Genomic DNA, 19919 nt, shown 5'->3' with positions numbered 1-19919 from the left:
TTTTTCGAAGCATCTCTAACCATCCCCACGTCTATTCCCATGGCACCTTTTCTGAATTCTGGCAAAATCCGGGTGGCTTTTGAAGATGCATATGTCATCTTGGCAGCAGAAGACGGCTGGTCGTAAACCAGGCAACAACGGTCGTAACAAAATCCTCGGCGATGGCCCTGCTCTGGGAAGCTGGGGTCAGGGCCCGATGCTGGAGTCAGTAGGACTAAGCTTGTAGAAGCCGCCATTGTAAGCCGACCCACGCCACCATCGGCTGCAGCGACTGGGTTTCCTTCGGCGCTTCTTACCGCTGATAGGTTTCAGAAAACAAGACACTTCTGGTATCTTTTGGAGATATCATGGAGATTTTGAAAAGGTTAACTGTCAGGAAGCCATGGCTGGGGTCTTCCTGGTGTTAGAAGAGGAGCAGAACTCACGCACGTGTGGCAATGTCACGATCGTCAGTCGACTAAAGAAGAAGAATGATATTTTATGATACAAATTTCGCGTGGACCTTCTCTTTAGCCCTTTGTCACCATAATTATCATAATCCCTTTACCATTCTGAACCTACAAATGATGCTACAAGTACTCAAATAAAAAAGAAAATGCTTGTAACTTAAGAACACAGTTGGACATTTTCCAGATGCAATAATTCAAGAGAAAGACATTTATTGAAGCTATTCTCAGTATCAAATGCTTGTGTAGGTCGGGCAAGAAATACTAACTACAAGGAGTGTAAAGATAATGGCAACTGGCAAAAACCAATTTAGAAAAAAGCAAGACAATCGTTTTTCTTTATCTTTTCTTTATCATCACCTTCCTTTCAACGAATGCCGTGTAAGAGAACTCTTTCCACAGACAACAGTCGGCAGTCCGTCGGAGAGTAAATGGATTTTGCTCGTCTCTCATCTTAACATGTCCGGAGAAGGCAGGCCAGCGAGTGAAACAAAGAGAAAGCTTTTTTATACTTAATTCGTAACTGACTTATATCTCCAGATCATCGTTCTTTTGACTTTCCAATTTAGGAATTTCTGTTTACAAAGATAGGACATAGGAACTTCTTTCTCTGTGAGGAAAAAAGGGGGACGAGGTCCTCATTGCCGAGGGCAATATCTCCACATATTTCCAGAAACTCTGCGACTATCCGGCAGATACAGTGATGGGGGTAACTAGCACATGACATGACAGAAGGAGGAGGGAGAGAGAGAGGGTGCGTGCGGGTGTGTATTCTACTTGAAGAAGTCTACTGGAAGGAGAATTATTGTGGTTATGTCGGTCTCTGGCCTAAAATTACCCTCGAGTTTCTACATCGGTAGAAAATTATGGGTGATCTCCACCTGCTCGATCTCGCTGAGCGGTTTATCGCACGACAGCTCCAAAGTGTCCCGCGTCTTGAGGGAACAGAGAGGAAGAAAAAAAAATCGTTTCCAGGACCAATCCACGAAGAGACAACGACAGAAGCAGTCGATAACGTGAATGCAGGCATCTATCAATGGCACAGTATTAGCACATCGCCAACATCCATCGATCAGACATCGGGCTGGAGGACGGTAGATGAGCTGGCAACCAGATCCTTTCGTCTTCCAGGTCCTTGCGACTTGACCTCGAAATGAAAAAGTATTTTTCGTCCAAGAAAAGATGTGAAAGTCGGAAGCTGTCCTGCTTCCTTCTCTCTGTAGTGCTGAAAACAACTCGCCCAGCATTGCACTGAACACCTCGTTTCACTTCTTTCCAACAAATGTTTACATTTCTGGCTAGGTGGAAAATCGAAGTCTGGAGCCACCAGCCTCCGTTTATACAAGTGTGACAGTGCACACAGCTGATGCCTGTTGTTGAACTTTTACTCGTATTTTAATACAGCTTCTTTAAAACAACCCAGTCTTTTTGTTATTCTTTAACTCTCATTAATCTTGGATTGTTTTAGATGAATGGAGTACCGGTCGAGGAGGTAAACATCTCTAAGTACTTGGGATACACCTTTACCAAAAATGGCAGATGCATTGGCATCCGGATTTCAAGAAGGAGAGGTGCAATGGCAAATCTGAACAGGATCTGGTGCAGTAATGTCATCAGCTTGATCACCATGTATAGGCGGTACAAGTCCATCGTAGTCCTTTTTCCCTCTGTACTGTTGCCAAACGTGGATTTCGATTGCTGATGCCGAAAAACAAATTCAGGAATGACCAAGTGCTTCAGAAAGCTACACCGAATCTCTTTCCTGGGACACAAGACCAATGACTTCTTCTTACGGAGCACGATTGCCATTCTCGTGGGACACTAGGAAGCCCTTCCTACAACAGTGAAGCGGCGCAAGGTGGTCTGGTTTGCCAATGTCCCCCGGCAGGACAGTCTGTCTAATTCCAATCTTCAGGGAACCGGAGAGCGATGTCGACGCCGAGGTGGCCAGCAACTGGATGATGAACGTGAAGGAGTGGACTGGTCGTCCCGCAATCGCTCAGAACTGACCTAAGTGGCAAACCCTGTCAGCAGCTGGGTCTAGCCTGATCATGGCCACGACTGGTTATTACTGGTCGGTGACGACAATGGTGATGATGATTATTTGATTGTAAAATGGATTAACATCAGCCGTAAATTTTTTTAATTTTAACAGTCATTTATATCCCTATAACACAAGCAATTATGTTCGGTATCCAATATTTAAGGAACGATATACTTAAGAGGAAAATAAAATACATCCACATGGACTGATTTGGGGAATTTTCCTTTGGCCCTGAAGAGCTTTCTTTTAAAAGGTAAATGAATGCTCTCAGGTTTTTAACGACTGTGCTGCTCTGTCACAAACATTCTCTATTTTGGCTAGTTCTGAGAGTAACAACAATTGTTTTGGTTTAAACATTTAAGAGCTTTTCTTGACAATGGAACATCAAACAACAGAAGGTGGTGGAGTCGATGAGATACGCCATCACGATCGTTGTATATTTATGAATTTCATACTTATTAATAAATTCAACATTTATTAATAGGTACAGTTAAGAAGGACAGAAATCTCAGCCAATAAATTGTGAAGTACTCCTGAACATTTCTTACTCTGATGCTTGACTGAAAACATTGTTTTATCCGGGTATTATACGTACTCTCGCTTGCGGATACAACAGTTGCCTCAAAATGTCGACTTTACATCACAAGCTAGCAAGAAAAAAGGGAGAAGAACGAACTCCTGGTCAGAACAAGCAAAGTTTCAAGCATTCCATCAAACCTAGTGTTGTTTACAATAAAATCTTTATTGCCAGACCAAGTGGTTAAGCCATTGACCTGTTTCCGCTTGGAGTTAATTCTGTCCGACATTCGACTCCGCGAATTGGAGTGATTTGTCCTTCTTCCTTCCTGCTCTTAGCCACGTTTCTCTCCTTGTAGGTGCGATGTCAGCAAATCACGAAAAAAAAAAAAATCCCGCACAGAAAAACCTAAACGAAATGTTAAAATCATTTTTGTAGGTTTAGAGCAAATTTGGTCCTGATGGCTGGATGAAACTCTGAATGTTCCAAAAGTCTTGTCACTTTATTCAGATGACTGTTATTTGTTCATGAAGGGAAGAGAGCTAGAGGTATGAAATGTCAGGGTTAGGGGGAGGGGAAAGAGAGACTGAGAAGAGGGAGAACCGGTGAGGACATCTCATTGTATTATTTGTGTTCATGACCAGACTGAATGGCACCAGCAGGTACTCGTCCTCTCTTGATGTCAGCATCACACGTGATCTGCCTCTCCAGACACGTGGTAGGTAGCATCCTCAGTCGCTGCGAAGATGTGTGAGATAATCACACACGGTGGAAGCTTCTGACAAATGTTACGAGCATCACGTCGCCCATTGGCAGCTCATGTCACGTGACAGACATCGCGTGTCTCTTCTCTCTTCATTCACGTAGACATCGTGTCTGGACACAGAGAGTTCTAATGGCCAACGACTCCACGCGCTTTCTCCTGTTCTTGCACGTGGGAGTAAGCATCTATAAATGTACATCTGTGACATCGGAGTGAAAATATTTGCTACAGCTGCATCCTAGAATAAGTCAATGGACAGACACACATAAAAGAAAAAAAAAATACTCATTAACTACTTTTAAAAACTTCCAAGGCAGTGTAAGTGGATATTGGGATGATATTTTAATAGTTTTTGGATGTTAAGAAATGTAAATAACAAATTAACTTTAATTAAAAATAAACTCTAATGTGAACGGTTACATTTGAACTCTTTATTTAGTACATTGCCTCTCGTGCTCGACTGACGACAACAATTTTTTTTTGAAGGTTGTAGGCTTTTGTTTATGATCATTATGAAAGATGAAAACAGCCAACCTTCCCTGTTTTTTGTTTTGTTTTGTTTGTCTGGCAACTTTGACAAAAATCTCGAGACAGACCCAATTAAATGTAACTCTCGTCTGTTTTTTTTTGTTGTTGTGTGTCTACAGATTGTCCACAGACAGGGACTCTCACCGTTGTCCGAAACGACACCCAGAGAGCTTTTGTCTTGCCTGAGATCATCCAGATGATACCACTCCATTTCCATAGCCTGGATTTGTCTGTGTAAATCAGGAGTCAGGACCCAGGTCTCACGTGTATGAAAATGAATTATTGGCGATAGTTTACAGACGAGCAGTCCAGGTCGGAGGCTACGAGAGATGTTTTTCGTCTGGACCATTGGTCCTGTGAGGTCTCCTTTAGTTACCGGTAAACAAGACATCACTAGATGGATGGTCAGAATGGTCTAGCCACGGGGCTTACACCGTGAGCCTCGCCTATTTCTCTAATTAAAGGTCTGGTGTGGTGCAATTTTTTCCTAACGACTGGGTAAAGCAAGAGAGTATTTTCCCTAAACCTTGTCCACCCTTCTCATGGACAGAGAACAGAAAGCGCTGGCTATTCAACCAGATTTTTTTGAAATATTATCTTGCGCCAAGCTTCACCCAGTTTCTACCAAAAAACTGCACGAGATCCATCAGAAGTTTTATTTTGCATATGAAAGAGAAGGGGGATCAATGACGATGACAGCAACAACGACGACGATGACTACGATGATGACAGAATTTTTTGCTTCAAAAAAGCCTGCTAAAGACCAACAGCAGGAAAATATCCCATAATGCTCAACAAATCTGCGCAGTCATGTGTCTTTACCTCTTCACACATTAATTTAATTCTTGTTCAAAGCATCACCATTCCCCCTGACCTAACCACCGTCACGTGGTGTATCGGCCGGACACGGAGCATCCAATATTCATGAAAAGAATTTATTTAGAATTTATCGTCAGACATTCTGGTCGTAGCAAAAGTAGAAATTTCCTTTAATCTGCAAGACTTTTAAGGCCTTAGTACCTGGACATATAATTATTTCCGAATGTATGAGTTTTGGTTGGACAAAGTTCTTTATAATGGCGAGACGTGCCAAAAAATAGTCTCATATTTCGCAATGTGTGGGTGGTAAAAAAAGTCATTTAAGCTTTCACAAATTATGCGCTTAGTGAATAGGAAATAAAGGTTTATCATGTGTAAATAACATTCTCTCGTGTGAAATTGCTTGTAATCCTTTAACAACATAACGATATATTCCATCGTTACCTTTTCCGATTGCTCGTTTGTGACCAATCAGCCGCGGGGTTTCATACCCCACCAATTTGTCCTTTATGAACCCATTTCTATTGCCTAGCTTTCAGTGAAATGTTTAAGAGTTGAGGCAACAATACTACAAACTTTTCCAGGTATACGAACACAGTTTTAACTTGTTTAAAGCATTTCTGTGTTTATGTTTGTCATAAAACTCAAGTTGATTCTCTTAACCCAGTTTCCCAGCATTCGCTTTGAAATAGAAAGAGAGCCAGTCAATGAGATGAAGAACATGGCAAGGCACTGAGATGCTGAGAGGAAAGTGGCAGTAAAACAGCCATGAACTGGTCCAGGCAACTTCCAGCTCTCAGATTACAGAAGCAATGAGGGAACAGTTAGCTTGGCCACCAGTCAGACGACTATGGACATAATTGCGCCTATTGGCATTTGATTTGTTCGACACTTACAGTCTTGTGTAATGTGAGCGTATGGTAATCAGTTCATAGGAACAGAATTCAATACAAAACTATTTATCAAACGCCAATTTCGGTGTAATTTTCGTATAAAATACTTCCTACTTTAGAAACAAAATTAATCTTGCTGCATGATTTTCTGTATGGTGCACAGGTGGTGTTACAATGCCGATACCTGTGTATTTATCAATAGTCATTCGAAAAATATCGAAATAAGAATGAATTTATTCACCATATCTTTTTAGTTGCTTGTGAATTTTGTGTCTGATCTATTGTACAGTTAAAACATTTATGTTAGACGCCAAGAAAAAAATTGATGAAAGCCTTTTTTTCTATGAATTCTTATGACGTCAGTCTCCTTATGACGTCACACGCACAGGACGTGTCTGAGGTCATTGCGAAGATTTGACGTCATTTTATTGTATGACGCACTCTGTGTGTAAGGCTTGTAAGGCTCTGTCTGTCGGAAACTGATGAAAAGACAATTTTGAATCTTTTCCATCTTTTCGTGGCAATCGGGTGCAGCACATTCTCGAGGCATGGTTGTCACTATGGAAACCACACGTCATAGGGTCACGTGACGGAGAACGAGACTTCGTGTAAGCAAAAAAATAGTCCCGTGTCATTTCTCTTATTAAACACAACATTCTACTAAAAACCTTCAACGTTTTCCACATGAACACACATATAAATAGACGAGATTCAAATTTATCCTACTCTTTACGCCATTGTAAGCAGTTTTATTTTGCCTTTACAATCCCTTTAAGCGACATTGTATAGCAAGTAGTTCCTTTCTAACACCTATCGGTCAGAGATATTCGGTTTTTGTCAAGAGTAAGATTGAATATAGAATGACATTATTGATTCGTGATCTCAACGTATTGTGTTTGATCGATTATAAAATGAAGTAGGTAAAATCATAAAAAGCCAGTCAAAGATTGCTTCTCCATTAAGATTTATCCACTTTTTTCTATTCTTTTTTTCTTTTTTAATCTTCACATAGTTCACGATTTGTTTCGGTATTTCTAAAGTGAAGATTACGATACACCACTGGACACCCGCGCATTCCAAGATGAGAATGCAACTTGAAATCGTGGACAAACCAAATGTTTTCAGCATTGTTCTCGTCTTACAGGCATTTTTACTAATTGCCAATGTGAACTTTCTTCTTTCTACTTTTTCTTTATTCAATATTCAGTCTGCTTTTTTTCTTCTGACAGTAACTAATGAACTCGTCACCTGTCGTGGTGAACAATGATGATATTTTCTCCACATCTCTGTTAATATCCTGCGATGTCCCTTCACAGTAGAGGCCATGCCGTGCTTGGAATCTGTTTAGTTGGCGAGATGAATGCTTTTCTTATATTCTTGACTTTCAGTTTTTTTAATCAGTTTTCCATTGTATTTGCTGTTGTATTCTTCCAGCTCTCAGCCTTTCAGTCGCTGACACCAAGTAGCGACAGTTGCCAAAGTCTATTCCTCTTATTTTGACATCTAGTCGTGAGCTCTTTGATATACTGTTGATTAGCGGGTGGTCAGACTGATTTCTCTTTCTCTCCTATTGAGTGAATGCCAAGTTAGTTTGTGGAGGTCACGATGTGGGTCCTTATGATCGTGACTTTATTCATCCCAGCTTCTCTTCTATCATTCACATCTCTCCATCTCTTCCCTGTTTACTTTCTGAGATGCTGCAGTCTTTTTTTCTATTTCGGCATTGAAATCACCCATTCAATCAGGGTATTATGACAAGACGCCTTCTCAATCTTCTCTTGAAATGTTCCTGAAAGGTTTCTTCATGTTTTCTGTCATAGATTAGTGTATAGCATTGAATCAACATTATGTTTTCATGCTCCACTTTCAGCCTAACAGAGATGGGTCTACTGTTGACTGGCTTCCATCCTAACAGAGAACGTTCTACTTTTTTCTTTAGTATGACTGCAACTCCTTCATTGTGTAGGTTATCTTGTGATTCTGCCTATTTAAGTTCATATGTTATGGCTCATTACATGTACATGTAGTGAATTAATTTCTGCAATGGTCTGCACAAGCTTTCATGTTTTGTACATTGTATATATATTGCAAATGACAAATGAATTTACGAGAACAGGGGGAAATTATCCCTTAGAGGAAAGCCATCAGAAACAGTTTTCAACGGTTCACATCTTACAGTGTAACAAACCGAGTAGTTTGTTTTCGTGTTACCCGTTAATATCCCAAGCCTCTCCTTCTGTCTACTGTTTATTGCTGTTCACTTGTCGATGATGTTGTTAAGCGTGTTCTTTACGAGTTGTCATGATGTCCCCCACTGTCTGCTTGCAAGTAACTTGATAGATTCAATAAGAGGACCCCCTTTGTTGATGTGTGGATAAGTTACTGGTATTTGATGCCACTAAAGCAGCAGACAAACTGTTCATGCATCAGTATGCTCTGGACGAAAGGGAAGCAGGCACACTACGGTTATATTACTGATTTTTTGTGTGGAAAAAACAAAAATCAAGCTCAGAGATTTACTGTAGACGATATGGTCCTCAGCACACAGCAGATGAACTTTCTTTGAGATATATGGGACCCATCAAGTATCTTAGCGAAGCCATTCTTCGCATGCTTGTTCTCCGAGTTGTGAGAATTGGACGGTAAGACCTGTTATCAGACGCATGTGAACTTGAAAAGGTCTTCTAAGCATCTCGCAAAATAGTCGTTGGGCTTTCCTCCTCTATCGGTGAAGCTGTCTCCACACAGTCCGACTTATTCAAAGAAGCAGAAGACGGCAAGCTTCGACATCGCAAAAGTTTAATATAATTTCTTTCGTAAAGCTTATCCAAACAGTGGCGAGAGCTACAAGAAAACATGGATAGAGGGAAGATTTATCCACTTAACACCACAACTGAGTACAATTTACATGAGTACAAGGGACAGCAAGAGAAGTTCTGACCATAGCCGAATCAAATGACATGAGATCTTTTGAAGTTCCCAACTATGCTCTCCACCTCAACCCGACCTTTTCTCTAGCCCCTTCCCCTGCAGCATCTGATACAGAGAACATGGAGAAGCACTTGGCAGCGCGATTGATGTGGTGTTGGTAGTAAGAGCAAAAAAAAGAACACTGGAGTATTGCAACACAGCAAACTCTCTTCAAAGACCACCAGAGATACAATCAGCACTACACAACTGGTCTGGGACTGTCTGCGGGAGGTGGCGCCAGGCGAGGGTAGCAGCTGGTATAAATCTCTATTTTATTATCTGAACACAGGGGCACAGGACCGATTGGGACACCTCCTTTTACTTCAAGGCGCAGTCTTCGGAGTTTATCGAAGGCCATCTCCCCGTGAAACACACGATACTGTTTGAAACGAAGCACACAGACATGTTCTAAATAGCAGACATCCCTAGCCAACAGAGTTTTTATTTAATTAATTTCGATCTACACACCCACACTGAATGAGAAGGCGATGTTAATCTTGGGAAGTCTTCTTTTGTGTTATTTTTTATGAATACCGTAGAACAAAAATACGTCCATCGTCTGCATTTAAAACAATTTAACAATTTAATTTAAAAAGAAGTAAAACAAAAAAATCTAGTTGTACACAAAAATCATCACATTCCCAACAAAATAAAACTACAACATAAGTCATCCAACTTGAATTGCATGTCATTGGGCAATATAAAATTATATATAAATGTAAATGAGAAATTTTACTTACAGCACATATTTTTAATTATGAAATTTTATCGGTATCGACTTAAAGCAAGAGTGGTGACATACCGTGGCCGTTGTTAAAGAAGACAGGACACGGGATGACAGCGATGCCACCGGCTATGGTGTAGTTCCAGCATCCCCAGCCATCGAATGTAGCATTACAGTACACCTCACCTGCACACAGACAAGAGTTCATGAGAATTTGACAGTTGTACACCCCAGGCGTTTGTGTGTGTATATATATAAAATTATAATAATTTCTATTAGACTTGAGTTTCCCTGTCGGGGGTGAGGAATGTATGTCAAATATTCATTATTATTGTTTCTGCTGCTTCACATCTGTAGTCTTACTTTTTTCTTTATTTGTATGAAAATGACTAGTGAAGCAGTCTATACCCTGACAAGTTCAAAGTTCATTTGGTATTGTTCCACCACTTCCTTCACCTCTTCCTGCTTTCTCCATCTCTTCCACACCTACTTCTCACCCACATCCCTTCTATTCCGGACCAGACTGCTTTTTTTTTGAGAAATGACAGGGGAGTCGGTTTTCACATTTGTCTTCTTTAGTGTCGAAAAAACAATTTGTGTAAAGTAGAAACATTTTAAAGTTTCTTGATGTGTGTCGGGCTGGAGACTGACTGACAGTCGTCCCTTCACCATTTCCATGTTTTAGAAAACTCATTTTCAACTTGGTCTTCGATAAACAGCTTCCTCCGTTGTACTGTTTTGGAAACAGTTTCAGGTTTCATTCAGTTCAATGATCCTGCTTCCGCTTGAACGAAGATGTCTCCCCCTTTACCCACGCTCCGGAAATTTCCTTTATTTTCGGTCAAATATCCGTAGCCACCAGCCTGTGTCGGGTGGTTGACCCAGAATGTGTTTCATTTCCTCCCTTCTTCCACAGACGGCCTCACCCGATGAGTAGTCTAATATTTTCCTCTGTTACCAGGGCTTTAGTTTCGGCGTTTGTCTTGTCATCATGTTTCCAGAAGCTTCAGACGAAGACTCCCGATTGGCCGCCATTCATTTTGCTGGCGGGACACGCGGGCCGTTAGGGGCTGCAGCGAGCCAGTTATTCGAGGAGGGCTCAGTTCATGGAGGTCAAAGCCACTGTTTTGCGGACTGTTGCATGCGGAGGCCAATTTCATCACCAGGCTAGTCAGATGATGGCAATATCTCCTGCTGTCGGTTGTTAGGGCTGGCGTCCAGTTCATCTTATTGTCGCCGCCATTGAAAGTGGAAGATGTCGGAAAGCACAGGAGTCGGCTAACCCACCTGGGTTACATCAGGTGTAGGTGGATAGGGTCTCTGATATCCCCAAGTCTGAGGGATGATGCACTGAGAGACCTTTTAGACCTTAGACTATAAGCAGTAGACTAAATGATGCGCTGTTTGTTTTCAAAAACCTTTAATATTGCTTCGCTAATAACAAAGTTATTTATCTTTTGATAGACGTTTAAAAATTCAAGAAACAGAAGAATAAAAACCAACTTTCTCATCCTTTCTCATCCAATAAAAATAAGAAACCCCTATGCTAGTTTTCGTTTGAATGTCTTAACAAAGTTCTTGAACCCAAAATTTGTTTTCTTGAGATCTGAATATCACAAAGTTTTACTGTCTGTATTACTATTTCTCTGTATCCTTGCCACTACCCCACATTTTCCCTCAAATTCACTTTTGCCACCACCACCATTTACTTTCATGAGGACCACGTGTCGCTACTCTCTGAAGTAATTATAAACATTTGGTTATTTACATAATAAAATGGGACTAAATCTTGTTCTGTGCGAAGCAGTCCAGACTGTTACATCTTGTCGGCCTAGAAAGCCCAAGACATTCCAGAAAGAATGATGACCGTTGTTAAAAAAAAAATCATTCAGTTCCTCAATAACGACCCGCGTCCTTTACGATTAGGTCTGGTGACTCCAGATTGCAGCTCCAACAAAGAGAAGCTGAAAGGATTGCATCCTCTATTATTTGTGATAGTTTTTTTTTTGCCGAGGAGTCTCAGATCATTCTCAGAAACCCTGTCTAGTAATTAGGTTTTCCTCCTTGTTATAGAGTTTGGGGAAAATACTTAGGTGTTAAATAAGCTTTAGTTTCACACACATGGTGAAAACCGTCGGCCAAAATTCTGGTTTATTCCGCTGTGGAGGTACTTCCACCTGATGGTTACAGATTTTTGTTGGTCTCAAGCTCTTGGGGATAGTTTGTTCTACATAGGAGCTCAGTGAAATAATATACGGCTCTGAAAATCTACATGGCGAGAAGACTCAAGTTTTTCAGAGGACAGCATTTGTGCCAAAAATTGCAGATCAGTCAATGAGATGATTAGAAAAAAAATTGTTGAAATGGTTTTACGACTGAAATAGAATTTTATTTTGGTTTTCCTATTGTGTCCAAGCCGATCAACCTTCCTTCAATTTAAAAAGAAGCAAACAAGAGGACATGGAAACAAGCAAGCGAAAAGCGAACAAACCAAAAAGAATGTAAGCAGGAAGAAAAGAAATAAAAAAAGAAACGAAAGAAAAACCCAAAAGAATGAAATTGGGGTATTAGGTATTCGTACTTTTGTTGACTTTGATCTTGTTTGTTTTTATTGTTTATTGATGACTATAAAAATAGCTGAACAGCCAATCTGTGTGGAATGTTCCCTGTGTCTACTCAGGTGTCTATCGCGTTCACTGATTCTGAATTTCGCACCTGGAATGTCCTTTACATAGCTATGACATATACATAAATAGACAAACTTCAGTCCTGTGCATCTCTCTCTCTCACTTTCTGAATATAAACATTTTGTGGGTAAAATGCATTAGTGACATTGTATTTATCTTAAGCAATCTGCTTTTGGTTAGGCTGACGGTAGCAGTCTCACCCATGACATATCTCCTCCGACACTAGAGGGAGTGACAAAAAACATTTTTGCAACTGAAGAGACAAGGTGAGAGAAAGGTGACTTAGCGGAGCTGCTGTGGAGTTGATTGGTTGTGAAGGTGTGATATTAGGGAGAGACCGAGGCCTAGAAAGATCAGACACGTCTTTCAAAAGTCTTCTAGAAAAGACGGAAAAGCTAAAAAAAAAAATTCACAAACCCAGTAAGTCTTCATTATCATTTCCCATTGTTTTGTTTTTAAAAAAAGTTAATTTTTTGAGAAACGGAAGTGCGCAATTCTTGCTGTGCTTACGGGAAGACATGTCATCAATTTACCATGCATTTTTAAACTTTAATCTTTGCCTTTTCTGGAACACTTTACACGTTTGCGAGCCTTATTCCCCTGAGCTGTCCAAAATACTGACTAGGAGAGAAAAAAAAAGAGAAAAAATGGAAAAAAATCGCAGAGCAAGTGGGTTTAAGGACAGAGCTGGTAAGTGGTTCTGTGTCTGTTGCAAGACGAGTAAGTCAAACACCAAGCCACTTCTCCCCTACATTTACTCCTCCTGATGAATCAGGATCACATGTCTTTACTGATCAGACCTCAAGAAACTAATAGAAGTAAAAACTAACATGGTTGAAAGCATTGTCAAGATCAAGAGAGAGAGAAAGAAAGATCTCATGGCACCGGTTGCCTTGCAAGGAAGATTTGAATGAAACACTTTTTAGAAACTTGAAGATTTTTGTCCTTTCTGTGAGATTCTCTTATGAGATTCTAAAAATAAAATCATTTTTGAGAAGTATTAATTTCAGAATGAAGTACAGCTGCACCAAAGCTACTGGGTAATAATTTCATGATTGATTGATTCTCTTTAATAATCTTGTCAATGGCCAGCGGACGACACCAACTTGCACGCAAACCTTGTGTCAGGTTGAAGCCAGCTTCGTTTCGTTTCTTCTCCACTAGTTTGGCACTTTTTCCCAGATTGGTTTTCTGGCAACGAGTGGATACGAACCTTTTTATCAAAAGCATTGAGTCCGAGTACAGTTTTATCATCCCTGTTTTTGACCGATTCTTTGTTTGCTATCAGACTTTTAGTGGGAGCAGTTCCTCGTAAACTTTCAACTGAATATCGAAAATAGAGAATGTTGAAACTGTTACAGAGAAAATAATAATTCACAATGATGCTTCGGAAAGAATAGAAGTATACCTGATGTACACAACGAAACAGTTTGGATGTAAATTTAGATGAGTTAAACGAATGTCGGCAACGGACAGCTCCTGTTCCAGGTGTTCAATGCCGCACTGGATAAACAACAAATATTACTTCAAGAAAATAAACTGTCAGTACAGCAACCGCAAATGACAGTTGTACAAGTTGTAAAAGAATGTTGATGGACAATATTCACAAATATGAGCCTGAATGGTCTTTACGATCAAATTATATAAAATATATTTAAACTGTAACCATAATGTCAAATGAATGTTTATGTACCTAAGTACTTCATCAAATGATTGTACCTGAATCATCGGTACACCTGAAAAAACAGTATTACTAAAATAAGACCAAGACAGTCATCTGGGGTTTCATACTAATGTTCTTAATGAGTGGGAAGATTATTAAGAAAAGAGTAAAAGGACTATTCTGACATATTTTTGCATTTGTTTAATCAGAAATTCAATCAAATTTAGAGATGTTTGACAAACAGGTTAGTTACTCTGTTTGTAACAGCAAAGTGTTTGAACTCGGTGTTGAACGGTTGGCGACTAATGGCGCCCGTGTGTCTAGGGATGGTAAGCATCTGGAAATAATATGAAAATAATGGTATGCATCACATCATACTAATGCTTTAACTAGACATGAACTATGTGAACTGCAATATTGTGAATATTGTCGATAATGATTCACTGAGCATCAGGCAGGTGGCTCACTGTGTCTAGACAGACGCACATTGTGTTGTGTACATGAACATCTGTGGTCCCACACTTGTGGCAACGGAGATACACAACCATCGCCATTATGTGGGGACACATGCAATCATATGTAGGACATTTATACACATACACTGATTTTTTAATGATTCATTTTCTTTTATGTCTTCGACAAATGCTCATTCGATCGTGCGACAGTTGCGGTGAGGATAATTGAAAATAAACAGCTCATTACGAGTCCAACTAAAGTATTCTTGTTTCAAGCAAAACAAATGTGGGTGTGTGTGTGTGTTTGTGTGTGTGTCGACAGATGAAGACCATGATAAACTGCATCTGTGATTAACACGCAAATAGAATCCCTAGTAACCACCAGTCGTATCTAGTATCTGTATCATCCGTTTGAGCTGATACCCGGATGACATGTATGGCTTTACCCGGCTAAGACTTGACATCTTACAAACACGAACTCCGAATTCTCTCTAGTTTTTAAATCGTTCATCCTTTCCAAGAAAAAGAACATGAGTTTTGGCCTTTTATTAAAAAATAAAATCAAAATTTACGAAACCCTGTTTCTGTATATAATTTTTAAACATTCTTCTGTCTTCTTCCTGGTGTTAATAATTAATAAAGTCATTATTATCTATACACACACTAGTTTCCTTCTACAAAAATTTAACGGATCCAATAGTTTTCGTTTCTATTTAAAATTGATAATCTTTCTCATTCCATCTCTGTCAGGAAATTATTTTGAAGTCTTTTTAGATATTTGGTATCGTCCGCTGTTCTTCCTCTCCATGTCTCCCTCCCTCCTCTCATCTTCCTCTGCTATAATGTTACACTTATCGTTTATACCTACTGTACTGGTAATAAAAGTAGATTTATGTCTGTAACTCATTCGTTGTAAAATCAGTTTTGAAACAGAATCTCTCATATTTCCCATAAACAAATTTAGAGGATAACTAATCACCGACTCTGCTACATGCTCCTGCGCACATCAGTAATAAATATGTCCACCTAACCCTAATAACATTTCACAGAACAGCTTATTTGATAAGAATTTTTAGTACTTTAAAAAACATCCATTTGCTTTGTAGTATGTTCAGAGCATTGTTCCTCCCTACCCCTGAATGTTGTATCCTTCCGCTTGATTGTTCTTACTGACGAGGACATCTTGAGTCCAAAGAACCCAAGTGACTGCCTCTGCATTCAACTGAAAAAAAGTTCATCCTCTCACGCGGGTCCCTGTGATGGAGGATGCTCTATAACCTCGCACGTGGGACCAGCGTTTGTGCGGATTAAGACGAAACGTTCCACGACGCATGCGCAAGCTGGACCGGAAGTGCTACTTTGCATGTGCCAGGCTTCTGGAAAATAAGCTCGATCCTATTTTTCTGATGAAGCCAGGTCCCCGACACAACACTTTGCTGGACACAGTAGGCAAAGTAGTGGAGCCAGTAAATCCATTATCACTTTCTCCGTCTTCCGTGGAGGGCTGTGGGGCTGCTTAGTGATTCACACAATAATTCAAGTCTTTTTTCTTTTTGTAGAATGTTTTTAAGCCCGTGGTTTTTTTTCTGTTTTTTTGTTTTTGTTTTGTGTGTGTGTGTGTGTGCAGCCTTAATACCAGGGATCGGTACCGTGAAGACGGATAATTTATGATTGGTTTCAGGGAGATGTTAGGTGAGCATGTCCACCCCTACCATCCATATACACATTACTTCAAGCGGCAGGAAGTTAATTTGCGTGCATGCACGTTCAGTATATGTGATTATATGTGAGCACTCTTGTGTGTGTCTGTGTGTTCGCGCGTGCATACAAAACATGAGCGCGTGTGGGCGCGTGCATGTCGGCCTCCCAAAGGCTTCGCTCGATGAGCTCGATATTATTTATTGTTGTCATTGAACGCGCGGTACGTCGTGGCGGTAAAGAGTTGTTTTGTATTTATTTATTTTTTTTCCTGTTTCAATATTCGCGGCTGATATACCCAAACCTTCAATATTTCCGTGGAGTAACTGCTTGCAACATTTTGCAAATGTCAGGCGTTCGATGTTCGAGTCTTTTGTTCCATGCCGCGAGCGGATCATCATAGATGTCCTTTTATAGATGTCCTTTTATAATTACACGATGCTGCTGTACTCATTGTTGCAGCGAGGTGTGAATTATCTTCGATTTCTCTCTATTTTTTCAATCCAGTAATATATTTTTATAATCATCACGGAAAACGTGTTTGCCAACACCTACCATGCTTTTTTATCCCTTACACAAACCGTTGTAATTTTTTTTAAATATTTTATTCTGTTATTTTATATTTTCCTTTTCAAGCTGATTATTGACGGTCGTAGAGCACGCTTCTGATGTTATATCTTATTTGCTTTCCTTGACAGAAGACTGTTGACATTAACACACATCCGATGCTGTGGTAACAGAGGTCTGGCCAGACACATTGCAGATGATTGAAGTCAAACAAAAAGATACTGGAATGTCTTGAACGGGTATTTTCTCCTACAGCACCCAGTAGACTCAGACAATATGTACTTAGTTTCAACACAAGTCCGTGTAAAACGATTCTGTTTGAAGATCAGGAGACGGACGATATCGGCTGATTACTACAAATATTTCCACACAGTATTGAAAAAAAATTTCATGAAAAGTATCGTAAATGTAGAAATTTTAATTAAACTGAATAAAGAAACTTGTTTAAATATATGGATGGTTATTAAATGTGTATAAATGAAGCAGTCTTATGACCTTATTCTATGGCCGGCTTTATAGTCTTTAATTATAAAAAAATATTTGAAAGCCGGAGATTTTTTTTTTTTTGGTCATTAAATTTTTTTGGTTTTCTAATTATAACGGTTATCTTAGGAGATTAATACTTTATATTTTCTAAAATACCTAATAACTTTAATCTTCCTTTGTTTCTTTAAAAATGTTGAAGCTTGGTGTTATTTTGTGTTGTCTTGGTGAGGGACATAAGTGTCTTAAATTAAGGGTATCAAGTTATTGCTTTTGTCTGCCTGTCCATTGTTTAAAACCCAGAATATTTTGTTGCTGAAGCAGTGTTTGATTGAAGTCGTCCTAGCCAAGCAAAGAAAAAAGCTCACCTAATTTAGCCAGCATCCGAGATACAGAAAGTCAATCAACATCACAAAATTAAAAAAATAAAATAAACAGATAGCTGCAACTCCCAGACTTTCGCTGACAACCGCCAGCCCCACCTTCAACCAGTCTGAACTCTCTTCTCCAGTTTGAACGACATGTGTTCCATCACCTGGGTCAGCGGGTCAAACAGAGACGGAGCCAGTGTCGTCGGCAATGAAGAGCCGTAGCCGGAATGCCCCTGCCAGGGAGAAAAAGATGTCATTCCGTCTGACAAAGTTCTGCGCAGGCGCACTAACCGGATTAGCCGACTTCCGGCGCCACACAATTGCCGGCATGACTTGGTTTCTTTCATCTTGATTCCAAATTGAGGAACGCCGGTGGTGCGGAAAGCTAACATAGAAAAGCTCAGCCCCTAGTTTATGAGATTAGTCTTACCCTAACAGCCGGTACTTGGCTCACAGGACAACGAAAACCTGAAGGAGTATGTCGGTGTTTCAACCCTGGTTTCAATGGATCGTCCAGGTCCATGTCCAAGTAAAGTTCTCCCAGGCTAATATCGATGATTGATGATCGGTATGCAACGTCCTCCCAGATGATAACAATGCTGGAGTAGTGGAGTTGTGATGCTAGGGTTCGTTGCTGCTAATACTGGTGTGGACAGAAGTGGGTCTGTGGAAGGGGAGTGCCTGCAAGTGGTTTTTAGAGTCCAAGGCCGACATTTCGTGCACGCACATTCGTCTGATGGCAGTAGTCTTGCTCAGAGAGCATTTATGTTTGTCAAAAACATTCTCCGCCCTCCTGCGAACATAGACAAGCATGAGGCTGCAAATATTCTGTGCATTTGCACATCACATCCTCCCTCCATCCTCGGCTGGAGTCTGATATTCGGAAGCAGCAGGCAGGAACTAGGGGAAAAAGTGTATTAAATGTTGTAGACAGTATTTGCGATGCTTGAAGATTTGAGATTCGGGCAAACAAGGTTTTGCTTTATCATGGTCGTATGAAACCTAGGAAGTAACATTTTTCCCAGGGTTGTAAGAAATAGCGGCTAAAAGTATGTAGCGGATGATGTAGACTAACATAGTATATGATATAATGTTATTAACTAACATTACATTAGGAAAACTAGATAAAGGAATCAAAACTAAAAATAAGACTTAAAAATAGACACAAATTCTCCATTCGAAACTCCATGGTCAAGGAGTACTCCAGCTAAAAAATTCGACCAGGACTTGAAAACTTTACTTGCTATCTACATGAAGAATGTTTCTATTAGCTCATTACATTTAGCTGGTGGGAGGTAAAAAAAAAATCAAACCCACTGTCGTGCACGTTGTTTCCTTGACCAGTCTGACAAACAAACAAACAAACAAACAAACAAACAAACAAACAAACAAACAAACAAACAAACAAACAAACATCAAACGAAACAAAAAGTCAGCGCTGTCCTTTATCTCTACAAACCTGAAAAATAATTTTGATTTTTCTCTTTCAGGACACCTTTACTCTAAAGATTGTTTTTATAGTCTTAGAGATTTTTTAAAATTTGAAACTACACGAGGGTCCACAATACCCAGACGATAACATTAAAGTAGTTTTTACACACCGAGCAGACACTCTCGCTGTAACCTGATGTTAGAGTTCTGATCCCCCTCCGCTGTCCCCCCGACAACAATACATCACAGACTCAAACTCTCACAAGAGGATTTCTGGGACCTCAAGCCGCCTTTAACATTCTCTTTTCCGCCTAGCCTTACTAATGGCTTCACTGTTTTCAACAAAATAATAAAGAAAAAAACAAACAAAAACAAACACAGACATCCTTTTTCCGGTAAAAGTCTTAAGTGCACTAAGTATGAGTAAAAATAGAATACCTAATTCAACTACATTTAAAGCTATTACAAGGCTGCAGACATTCAAAGGTGTGCAAATGCAAAGTTTTGTAAAAATCAACAAAAAATAGATGTGTAAAAATGATAAAAACATATATTCTTACCTCAGATGCACTGAATATTAACTTCTGTTTCATACTACATTATTGTCTGCACAGGTAAGAGTTGATCAGACAATATTATTCTACAGTCACATCATACACAGGGCTTCTGCTAAGGCTAAATTCTTTGGGGTCCCATGGATCCCTTCTTCAGATTTTTAAGGGGTCCCTGTTCTTCGCTCAAATTTGAAGGGGACCCCATTGACGAAAATTGAAGGGGTCCTCCGAACTTTTAATGCGTACTGTACGCAATTTTTTGCGTAAGCAGAAGCCCTGATACAACCATTTTGTTGCTGAACATAA

General features: G+C 39.9%; 1 protein-coding gene across 3 annotated transcripts in view; it reads right to left on the bottom strand.

The window, feature by feature from the left end:
* The window catches only part of LOC112564769 (calcitonin gene-related peptide type 1 receptor-like), a 69894-nt gene that overhangs the window by 29391 nt on the left and 20584 nt on the right, over nt 1-19919 (bottom strand). For all 3 annotated transcript variants that reach the window (XM_025239833.1, XM_025239834.1, XM_025239835.1), the window contains exon 2: nt 9783-9890. In XM_025239833.1, the coding sequence (XP_025095618.1) occupies nt 9783-9890 (108 nt within the window). The remainder of the gene's footprint in view (nt 1-9782; nt 9891-19919) is intronic.

The sequence above is a fragment of the Pomacea canaliculata genome, linkage group LG5 (genome assembly GCF_003073045.1).
Source record: "Pomacea canaliculata isolate SZHN2017 linkage group LG5, ASM307304v1, whole genome shotgun sequence".
Taxonomy (NCBI): domain Eukaryota; kingdom Metazoa; phylum Mollusca; class Gastropoda; order Architaenioglossa; family Ampullariidae; genus Pomacea; species Pomacea canaliculata.
The sequence above is the reverse complement of the archived record's forward strand: the minus strand, read 5'-3'. Positions and strand labels throughout refer to the sequence as shown.